The 12226-nt window shown below is 42.1% G+C and overlaps 1 protein-coding gene across 3 annotated transcripts in view; it reads right to left on the bottom strand.

The window, feature by feature from the left end:
* Window positions 1–12226, bottom strand: part of ift122 (intraflagellar transport 122 homolog (Chlamydomonas)) — a 163510-nt gene that overhangs the window by 96422 nt on the left and 54862 nt on the right. For all 3 annotated transcript variants that reach the window (XM_052017942.1, XM_052017940.1, XM_052017941.1), the window contains one exon: window positions 3928–4092. In XM_052017942.1, the coding sequence (XP_051873902.1) occupies window positions 3928–4092 (165 nt within the window). The remainder of the gene's footprint in view (window positions 1–3927; window positions 4093–12226) is intronic.

Here is a 12226-nt window from a genome sequence, read left to right as displayed (position 1 = left end):
GAGAGAATTGAACTTCAATTGCAACACAATTTGTTATTAACATCTCCAATTGAAAATCAACTACTCAAAACTAGGAGTCAGATTTATATACATGGTGATAAATCTGGTAAATTATTGGCCACCAACTGAAAGCTGCTTCCACTAAGCATCAGATAATTAAAGTTCGTAAACAAGATGGTAATTGGACGGTTGACCATGATCAAATTAATAAATCTTTTCAAGAATTTTATACTTCTTTATATCAATCAGAATTTCCCAAGGATTCTACATTAATGCATGAATTTTTAAGGAAATTGAAGATTCTGAAATTATCACTTAACGAACGTTTAACATTAGATGCACCCATTTCGGAGGAAGAAATAAAAGAAAGCAATTTCTTCAATGAATTCGGGTAAAACACCTAGTCTCGATGGGTATACAGTTGAATTTTTAAAATCTTTTTCTGATCTTCTTTCTCCTTGGTTAGGTAAAATTTTTAAAGATGCCCTATCAGTAGGTAAGTTACCACAATCCTTTTATGAAGCATCTATCTCTTTAATTCTTAAAAAGGATAAAGATCCTACTGAATGTGCATCATACAGACCTATCTCTTTATTGAATGTGGACTCCAAAATTTTTTCCAAAATATTGGCTTCTAGACTGGAAAATATACTTCCACAAATTATTTCTGACGACCAGACAGGATTTATTAAAAATCAGTATTTGCATTTTAATATTAGGAGGTTAATGAATATCGTATATACCCCTTCAACTACAATTCCAGAATGTGTCATCTCGCTTGATGCCAAGAAGGCGTTTGACAGAGTCGAATGGGAATATTTATTTAACATGCTTGAGAAATTTAATTTTAGCCCAAATTTTATATCAGCGATTAAATTGCTATATATTACACCTTTGGCTTCAGTACTTACTAATAATTAGAGATCCCTCTTTTTCAGGCTTTTTTGAGGCACTAGACAGGGCGGCCCTTTAAGTCCTTTACTATTTGATATTGCCTTGGAACCCTTTCGGGACTCTTCTAACATATTTGGTATTACTCGCGGAAATGGGACGCATAAGATATCATTATATGCAGATGACCTGTTACTTTATATCTCTAACCCTGAGAAATCCATTCCTGCAGCATTATCATTGCTTGCTCAGTTTAGTGCTTTTTCTGGCTATAGATTAAATGTTAATAAGACTGAGCTTTTCTCATTAAATATGCAAGTCCGAATCCACAGGCAATTACCATTTAGATTAGTGACTTATTTTACTTATTTTTTTTAAATTTATTTAGGTGTTAAAATTACCAAGAAGCATAAGGATTTATGCAAAGTTAACTTTTTACCCTTAATTGATCATGTTAAACAATTGCTTACTAAATGGTCCCCATTGTCTCTATCATTGATTGGTCGAATCAATGCGGTTAAGATGACTATTTTACCTAAATTTCTGTATTTATTCCAGGTGGTTCCAACCTTCATCTCAAAATCCTTTTTTGATATTATTGATTTTAAAATTCTTTCATATATATGGCAGAATAAAAACCCAAGGTTATGTAAGAAATATTTACAGAAATTAAAAAAGGATGGCTTTGCCTAACTTTAGATTTTACTACTGGGCAATTAATATTAGATACTTAATATTTTGGACACAAGATTTAGATGTAATTCAATGTCCCCAATGGGTGTATCTTGAGTATGAGTCAGTGCAAGGGTTTTCATTAGCTTCTATTTTAGGAGCCTCGCTCTCCTTTGCACTTACTAAATTGAGTAAACAAATGATTAACCCAATAACTAAACATACAATATGAATATGGTTTCAATTTCATAAATTTTTTGGATTGAATAAATTCATTTTATCAAGTCCTATCCAATCCAATTTTTTCTTTCAACCATCTAGAATTGATTTAGCTTTTTCTTTATGGAAAATGAAGGGAATAACATGCTTTTGTGATCTATTCATTGATAATTGTCTTTTGTCTTTTGAACAGTTGTCTAATTAATACAATTTGCCTAGATCACATTTTTTTCGATATTTACAGATTAGAAATTTTTTAAAAATTATTTTACCTACTTTTCCAATACCACATAAAATTGAAATTACAGAAAAAATTTTAGGTTTTAATCCTTATCAGAAGGGCTTGATAGCAATAATTTATGATCTGATTATGAAAATACGTCTAGAGACACTTGATAAAATTAAGAATGAATGGGAAAGAGAACTCCAGATACTTTTACCTATAGAGACATGGAAGAAAATTTTCCAATTAATTAATACATCTTCAATGTGTGCTAGACACTCTTTGATACAGTTTAAGGTGGTTCACAGGACCCATATGTCTAAGGATAAGTTAGCCCGTTTTTATCACCACATAAATCCTATATGTGGTAGATGTAATTCGGAGGTGGCTTCCCTGACACATATGTTTTGGTTCTGCCCTCTTTTGGAAAAATATTGGAAAGACATTTTTAATATTATTTCAATTGTACTGAATATTGATTTACAACCTCATCCTACTACTGAAATTTTTGGGTTACCAATGATGGATTCTGGCCATCTATCCACTTCAGCTTGTAGTATGATTGCATTTGTTACATTAATGGCCAAGAGATCCATTCCATTTAAATGGAAGGATCCTATACCTCCTACCACCTTTCAATGGTTTTCTCAAACTATAACATGTTTAAACTTAGAAAAAATTAGGAGTGGTACTGTTGATCCTTTGCTTAAATTTGAGGAAGTTTGGAGCCCATTTATTCAGTCTTTCCATATGATGTAAGTAGACCCTTTTCGAATCCCTTTCAATAACCTTCTATTTGAATATAGAGGAGCGGAGCTAACCACATAATAATATTTTTCAACTGAAGAAATATGACAGCCCAGCTTTTTTTTTTGCAGTTTTTGGTTTGCTTTTGTTTATTATTTTTATTTTTTTTGTTGTTTTGTTATGATTCTTTTTTACTTTTGGGGTTCTCTTTTCATATAATCAAATTTCTTTTCAAATTCTTTTGTATCATGTTCATTTAATAGGAAATTGGGAGGTTCAGATTATATATTTTACTCCATGTTTGTATGTTAACTGTTATTGTAATCTCGATCTCTTCGCACCACGTGTATAATTACTATTGTTATGTGTATTAATTTGAGATTTAATAAAAAGATTGAAAAAGGAATGCACTGTCTGAGAGAATGGTGGAAGCAAGAGTCACTGATAGCATTAAAGAAGTGTCTAGAAGAGTACTTGAATTGCCTGAAAGGTGCTGCCAGAGGTGGTGGTGTGAATCAGATACAATTACTATGTTTAAGAGGCATTTAGACAGAAATTTAAATAGGAAAGGCATAGAAGGATACAGTCCTAATGCAGGCAAATGGGATCAGTGTAGATGCACAAAAATGGCTGGCATGGACATGGTGGGTCGAAGGGCCCATTTCAGTGCTGTACAACTATGACTCAAACAAAGTTAAACAGTTAGAAAACTGAGAGGAAAGGAAACCTCATAAAACAGGGTAATTTCCTTCAGAAACATATCATCAGTGGAGGATAGTTGCACATTACTTTCGACTACAATCTGACCTCAGTCACACATTGTTTTTAACCACTCAATCAACTACCTTCTAGCTGGCCAAAATGCTGTTACTAGATGCAACTGGAAAGGTTTGGCCTGACTGGCTGGAGAAGGAAGATGAGCAAGATAATCAACTGACTACTTTGTTCTTAACCTTAATGTTGATCAAATCCACAACTTCCTCGCACTTGCAACAAAGGTGAGTGTGAAGGACATGGAAGAAAGGAGTATGAGGAGACAGATTGTAACAGAGGAAAGAAAATGGGTCAGGGACAGAACAGGAAGTAACTTTACAGTTACCGGTCTACAACTGAGGACAAGTATGTTACAACACACAACTGAAGGTGATATTACATCATGATTGTACCTAACATACCTGGAAAAGAAGTTCCTTGGTACTTAAGTCATATACAAGACATGTGTTGTGTTCGTCCACCACAGCCAGTTTGTTGCGAGACATACTCATGTCTAAACAGCGTACTGATGTAGCTTGCTTCAGAAGCACAATGGCAAAAGGATTGTCAACGAATATTTTCAGTATCTATAATGGACAAATAAGATATACATATATTTAGTTATAAAACATATTTCTCAAAGCAGAAAATTCTGCAGCTGCTGGAAAGTACTGTCTCAGTTGCAGGGTTGTTTTTTCATTCTTTCATTCATTTCCCTCTATTTACACATCCTCCAAAAAGATCAGCCATGATTAACAAACCTTCACCACCCTCTCATAGACAGCACCAACAGCACTTTTGTCATCCGGATTCTCTCCAATCACACTTTTCCTTTGTTTTCTCTAGCCCTCCTCCCTCTAGGTACATCGTTCTTTTCTCAGTTTCCCAGTTCTGATGACAGGTCATCAACTTGAAACATGTCTGTTTCATTCCCCATGGATGCTGCCTGTCCTCCTGAGTATTTCCAGAATTTTCTATTTTCATTATTAAACAAAACCTTAATGCATACTTCTCACAAAGAAAGAATTAGTCAAGGATCTGTTGATTTATGGGAAAGCGAAAGACTTTTTTACCCTATAGTTGGGCCTGACCGGGTGCACTCTCAGATCTTGTAGGAAGATGGAGAGGAAATTGCAGAGGCTCTTGCAGAGACTTTTGCTTCATCCTTAGCCATAGCTAAGGTTCTGGAGAACTGGAGACTGCCTAATGTGGAACCATTGTTTTAAAAGGATAGCAAAAACAAGCCAGAAAACTACAGGCCAGTGAGTCTGACATTGATGGTGGGTAAATTGCTGGAGGGGATTCTGAGGGACAGAATCTTACCAACATTTGGAGAGAGAGGATCTGATTTGGGACAGTCAGCACGGCTTTGTGCGTGGAAGTCACGTCTGACAAATCTCTTGGAGTTCTTCGAGAAGGTAACCAAGAAGGTAGATGAGGGTAGTGTAGTGGATGTTGTCTATATGGACTTTAGCAAGGCTAATGACAAGGTCCCTCATGGCAGGCTGGTCTGGAAGGTTAGATTGCATGGAATACAGTGGGAGATAGCGGATTGGATTCATAATTGGCTCAGTGGTAGGAAGCAGAGGGTGATGGTAGAGGGTTGCTTCTCAGACTGGAGGCCTGTATCTAGTGGTGTGCCACAGTGGTTGGTGCTGGGACCTTTGTTGTTTGGAATTTATATAAATGGTTTGGAAGTGAACGTACAAGGCATGATGATACTAAAATAAGTGGTGTTGTAGACAGTGTAGAAGCTTATGAAAAATTACAGGGGGATCTTGATCAGCTAGGTATGTGGGCTGAGGATTTGCAAATGGCTTTCAACCCGCATAAATGCATTTTGGGAGATCAAACCAGAGTAGGACTTATACAGCGAATGATAGGGCTTGGGGAGTATTATGGAACAGAGGGACTAAGGAGTACCGCATGGTTTGTTGAAAGTGGCGTCACAGATAGATAGGGTGGTGAAGGTGGTGTTTGGCATGCTGCCCTTCATCAGTCAGGGCACTGAGTATAGCAGTTGGGAAGTTACAGATATACATGACGTTAATGAGGCCGCACTTGGAGTATTGTGTACAGTTTTGGTCACCCTGTTATAGGAAGGATTCTATTAAACTACAGAGTGCAGAGAAGATTTATCAGAATGTTGCCTAGATTTGGGGGCCTGAGTTACAAGGAGAGGTTCCGTAGATTAGGATTTTATTCCCCGGAATGTAGGAGATTGAGGGGTGACCTGAGAGAGGTATATATGATCACGAGGGCCATAGATAGGGTGAAAGCACATAGTCTTTTTCCAGGGAAGGGGTGCTAAAACCAAGAGGACATAGGTTTAAGATCACAGATGAGAGATTTAAAAGGGACATCAGGGGCAGTTTCTTCATGCAAAGGGTGACATGTATTTGGAATGAGCTGCCAGAAATAGAGGTTGAGGCAGGCACATTAGCGATGTTTAAAAGCCATCTAGATAAGTTCAAGGATAGGAGATGTTTAGAAAGTTATGGGCCAAACATGGACAGATGGGATTAGCTCATTGGGCAACACAGTCTGCACGAACGAGTTGGGCTGAAGGGCCTGTTTCCCTGCTCTATGACTATCTAAGTCCACCTTAAGATGCTTCACCAATAATGGATAAGTTAAAAATAAAATGCAGGAGGGAAGGTATTAGATTTTTGGATCATTGGGATCTCTTCAGGGGAAGGTGGGACCTGTACAGAGAGGACAGTTACACCCGAACTTGAGGGGGAGGGGGGCAATATCCTTGCAGCCAGGTTTGCTAGAGTGGTTCAGGAGGGTTTAAACTAGTTTGCGAGGGGGATGGGAACCAGAGGAGTAGGTCAGAGAAGAAGGGGACGGGGAAAAGTCAGATCTAACAGGTAGAGAGGCTTTGAGGAAGGAGAAGCAGAGTACAGGCTATAAAAGTAGTAAGGCGGATAGGCTAAAGTGCATTTACTTAAGTGCAAGAAGCATCAGGACTAAGGGAGATGAACTGAGAGCTTGGATAAGTACATACGACTACAATATTGTGGATATTACAGAGACATGGCTGACATCAGGGCAGGAATGGATACTGAATATTCCTGGTTTTCAGTGTTTTAAAAGGGATTGGGGGGGGGGAAGAGGAAGGGGGTGGCGATACTGGTCAGGGACAATATTACAGCTGCAGAAAGGGTGGATAATGTAGAAGGATCTTCTCTAGAGTCAATATGGGTGGAAGTTAGGAACAAGAAAGGAGCAGTTACTCTACTGGGAGTATTCTATAGGCCCCCTGGTAGCAGTAGGGATACTGAGGAGCAGATTGGGAGGCAGTTTTTGGAAAGATGAAAAAATAACAGGATTATTATCAAGGGAGGCTTCAACTTCCCAAATATTGATTGGCACCTGCTTAGTGCCAAGGGTTTAGACGGGGCGGAGTTTGTTAAGTTTGTCCAGGACGGATTCCTGTCACAGTATGTTGACAGGCCGACTAGAGGGAATGCCATATTAGATCTCGTTTTAGGTAATGAATGGGGTCAGGTGACAGATCTCTCAGTGGGTGAGCATTTGGGGGACAGCGACCACTGTTCCATAACCTTTAGAATTGTCATGGACAGGGATAGGAGCAAAGAGGATAAGAAGATATTTAATTGGGGAAAGGCAAATTATGAGGCTATAAGGCAAGAACTTGAGTGTGTGAATTGGGATGACATTTTTGAAGGGAAATGTACTATAGAGATGTGGTCGATGTTCAGGGATCTCATGCAGGATGTTAGGGATAAATTTGTCCCAGTGAGGCAAAGAAGGAATGGCAGGGTGAAGGAACCATGGGTGACAAGAGAGGTGGAAAAACTAGTTAGGAAGAAGAAGGCAGCATACATAAGGTGTAAGCAGCAAGGATCAGATAGGGCTCATGAGGAATATAGAGTAGCAAGGAAGGAACTTAAGAAGGGGCTGAGGAGAGCGAGAAGGGGACATAAAAAGGCTTTGGCAAGTAGGGTTAAGGAGAATCCTAGAGCGTTTTACTCGTACGTGAAGAGCAGAAGGAAGGCTAGAATAAAGGTAGGTCCGATTAAAGACAAAGGTGGGAAGCTGTGCCTGGAAGCTGTGGAAGTGGGTGAGGTTCTCAATGATTACTTCTCTTCAGTATTTACCAAGGAGAGGCGACTTGATGACGCTGAGGACAGTGTTGGTAAGGGTAATGTTCTAGAGTATGTAGATATCAAGAGAGAGGATGTGTTGGAGTTGTTAGAAGATATTAGGACAGATAAGTCCCCAGGGTCTGACGGAATATTCCCCAGGCTGCTTCGTGAGGCTAGGGAGGTGATTGCTGAACCATTGGCTAGGATCTTTGAGTCCTCGTTGTCCACGGGGATGGTACCGGAGGATTGGAGGGTGGCAAATGTTGTCCCCTTATTCAAAAAAGGTAGTCGGGATAGTCCAGGGAATTACAGTGAGCCTTACGTATGTGGTGGGTAAGCTGCCAGAAAGGATTCTAAGAGATAGGATCTATGATCATTTAGAGAATCATGGACTGATTAGGGACAGCCAGCATGGATTTGTGAAGGGAAGATCTTGCCTCACAAGACTGATAGGGTTCTTTGAGGAGGTGACCAGGAAGATTGATGCGGGTAGTGTAGTAAATGTGGTCTACATGGATTTTAGTAAGGCATTTGACAAGGTTCTGCATGGAAGGCTTCTTCAGAAGGTCAGAGGCCAAGGGATCCAGGGAGGCTTGGCTGTGTGCATTCAGAATTGGCTTGCCTGTAGAAAGCAGAGGGTTGTGGTGGAGGGAGTGCATTCAGATTGGAGGGCTGTGACTAGTGGTGTCTCACAAGGATCGGTTCTGGGACCTCTAGTTTTTGTGATATTTATTAATGTCTTAGATGAGGGGGTGGAAGGGTGGGTTAGGAAGTTTGCAGATGACACAAAGATTGGTGGTGTTGTGGATAGTGTGGAGGGCTGTCGAAGCTTACAGAGGGATATTGATAGGATGCAGAACTGAGCTGACAAGTGGCAGATGGAGTTCAATCCGGAGAAGTGTGAGGTGGTACACTTTGGAAGGACAAACTCCAAGCGGAGTACAAGGTAAATGGCAGGATTCTGGGCAGTGTGGAGGAGCAGAGGGATCTGGGGGTTCATATCCACAGATCACTGAAAGTTGCCTCACAGGTGGATAGGGTAGTTAAGAAAGTTTATGGGATGTTAGCTTTCATAAGTCGTGGGATCGAGTTTAAGAGCCACGAAGTAATGATGCAGCTTTACAAAACTCTGGTTAGACCATACTTAGAGTACTGTCCAGTTCTGGTCGCCTCATTATAGGAAGGATGTGGAGGCGTTGGAGAGGGTGCAGAGGAGATTTACCAGGATGCTGCCTGGATTAGAGAGTATGGATTATGAAGAGAGACTAAAAGAGCTAAGGCTTTACTCATTGGAGAGAAGGAGGATGAGGGGAGACATAATAGAGGTATACAAAATATTAAGAGGATTAGATAAAGTGGACAGCCAGCACCTCTTTCCCAGGGTACCAATGCTCAATACAAGAGGGCATGGCTTTAAGGTAATGGGGGGGGGGGGGGGGGGGGGGGAGTTCAAGGGAGACATCAGAGGGAGGTTTTTCACTCAGAGAGTGGTTGGTGCATGGAATGCGCTGCCTGGGGTGGTGGTGGAGGCTGATATGTTGGTCAACTTCAAGAGTTTGTTAGATAAGCATATGGAGGAATTTAAGATAGAGAGATATGTGGGAGGAAGGGGTTAGATAGTCTTAGGAGTGGTTTGAAGGTCGGCACAACATGGTGGGCCGAAGGGCCTTTATTGTGCTGTATTGTTCCATGGTTCTAAACTCTTCAATTTCAAGAATAGTTGTAGCAAGAAAAATTACCTAACCTTCTTCATCAATATTATTCATACACTGCAAGAACCATACCAAAGTAGCAATTTAGCAAGAATGAACCCATGCCCAAGAAGCTACTACTTCTATTTAGCCAAATTAAAGGACTGGTAAAGCATGGTTCACAGCCCTTTCAGGTTCCTACCAAAACAAAAGTTGACATAAGGCACTGCAGATGCTGGAATCTGGAACAAAGAAAAACAAACAGCTGGAGGAATTCAGTGGGTTGAGCAGCATCTGTGGGGGGGGGAAAGGAATTTTCAAATGTTTCAGATCGAAACCTTGTATCAAGACAGAGTGGAGAGGGAAGATAGACATTGTATTAAGAGGAAAAGGGGAGGGGTGAGATAGTGCCGAGGGGTGAAAAATGTTGGGCAGAAGTAGCCAGGTGGGGATGGGGGAGGAATGCGGTTGGGAGATAGAAGCCTGTGGGTGATAGGTGGAAGCAGATAAGGTAAAGAGGCAGATGGAGCCAGATGGGGAGAGGAAAGGATAAAGTTAGAGACAGACACTGGAGCGGGGACACAAAGGTTACAAGAGGTTCTTCAGTTATATTAACAGTAAAAGGGTGACTAGGGAGAGACTAGGTCCACTTGAAGACCATCAGGGCCACCTATGTGTGGAGCCGCAGCAGATGGCCGAGATTTTTAATGTCTATTTCTCTTTGGTATTTACTAAGGAGAATATCATGGATGGCAGTGAAATGAAGGTAATAAATAGTGAGGTCTTGCATCATATGCATATTACGAGGAAGGAGTTATTTGCATGTTTGAAGTGCATTAAGGTGGGCAAATCCCCAGGGCCTGATCAAGTGCACCCCTGGACCTTATGGGAGGCCAGAGAAGAAATCGTGGAGGCCCTTGTAGTGATATTTGCTTCATCGTTAGCCACTGGCGAAGTTCCAGAAGACTGGAGGGTGGCTAATTTTCTTCCATTGTTCAAGAAGGGTAGCAAGGACAGGCCAGGGAACTACAGGCCCATAAGCCTGACTTCAGTTGTAGGGAAGTCACTAGAGGGGAATTTTGCGGGACAAAATCTACCATCACTTGGATAGTCATGGCCTGATCAGGAATAGTCAGCATAGCTTTGTAGATGGGAGGTCATATCTGACCAATCTTTTGGAGTTTTTTTTGAAGAGCTAACTAAGGGGATAGATGAAGGTAGGGCAGTGGATGTTGTCTATATGGACTTTAATAAAGCCTTTGACAAGGTCCCACATGGCAGGCTGATCTGGAAGGCTTGATTGCATGGGATTCAGGAGGAGCTAGCGAGATGGATTCAGAATTGGCTCGATAACAGGAAACAGAGGGTGATGGTTGAAGGTCAATTCTCCAACTGGAGGCCCGTGACTAGTGGGGTGCCCCAGGAGTCTGTGTTGGGGCCTCTGTTATCACGTCTCATAGAGACACGGCTCACCCCCAGTACTCCAGACACAGCACTCCAGCCTGAGGGCTTCACCATCCACCGCATGGACCAGATGGCGGCATCGGCAGTGGCGTTAGCTTCATGGTTAACTCACTGTGGTGCACATACGTGGTGGTTCTGTCTCAGTCCTATTCCCCAACCTGGGGCATCTGGTGGTCAAGTGTCGTCCCCTCTACCTGCCGAGGGACTTCTCCGCCAACATCCTGGTAGTGGTATACATTCCACCCCTGGCAAATGTCAAGCTGGCACTGGAGGAGCTGAGCACCGTGATCAGCAGTCACAAGACAGCGCACCCTGATGCCTTCTCAATCATCGTGCTTCTATCTTCAATCAGGCCAGCTTGAAGAAGTCTCTGACAAACTACCACCAACATATCACCTGCAGAACCAAGAGCCAACATACTCGATCACTGTTACACCACCATCAAGAACGATTACTGTGCCATCACCCACCCGCACCTTGGCAAGTCTGATCACCTGGCTGTACTTCTACTCCCAGCACATAGGCAGAGACTGAGGGCTACAGCACCAGTGGTGAGAACTGCAAAGGTATGGTCAAGGGAGGTGGAGGAGCGTTTACAGGACTGGACCCTTTTCAGGGATTCACCTTCGGATCTGAATGAATATGCCACAGCTGTCACCGACTTCAAGATCTGCGTGGATGAGTGTACGCCTTCGAGAACATTCTGATTTTTCCCAAACCAGAAGCCCTGGTTGAACCAGGAGATTCACAGTCTGCTGAGGGCTTGATCTGTGGTGTTCAAGACTGGTGATCCAGAACCCTACCAGAAGTCCAGGTACGATCTACAGAAGGCCATTGTGAGAGCAAAGGCAATTCCATGTGAAGTTGGAGACACAATCGGACACATGACAGATATGGCAGGATTTGCATGCCATTACTTCCTATAAGGCGAAACCTAACAGCATAAATGGCAATGATACTTCACTCCCTGATAAGCTTAATTCCTTTTATGCATGCTTTGAAAGGGAGAATAACACTACACCTGCGTGAATCCCCACAGCATCTGGTGACCCTGTGATCTCTGTCTGGGAGGCCGACGTCATAACATCCTTCAAGAGGGTGAACCCTCGCAAGATGTTGGGCCCCGACAGTGTTCCTGACAGGGTACTGAAAATCTGTGCTGACCAACTGGCTGGAGTGTTCAAGGACATCTTCAACCTCTCACTGCTGCAGTCGGAGGTTCCCACCTGCTTCAAAAGGGCAGCAATCATACCGGTGCCCAAGAAGAGCAGGGTTAGCTGCCTCAACGACTACTACCCGGTAGCACTCACATCTACTGTGATGAAGTGCTTTAAGAGGTGGGTCATGGCTAGAATTAACTCTAAGCCTGAGCAAGAACCTGGACCGCTATAATTTGCCTACCGCCACAACAGGTCTTCAGCGGATGCAATCTCACTGGCTCTCCACTCGGC

Source organism: Pristis pectinata, chromosome 6 (genome assembly GCF_009764475.1).
Source record: "Pristis pectinata isolate sPriPec2 chromosome 6, sPriPec2.1.pri, whole genome shotgun sequence".
NCBI classification, from domain to species: Eukaryota; Metazoa; Chordata; class Chondrichthyes; order Rhinopristiformes; family Pristidae; genus Pristis; species Pristis pectinata.
The sequence above is the reverse complement of the archived record's forward strand: the minus strand, read 5'-3'. Positions and strand labels throughout refer to the sequence as shown.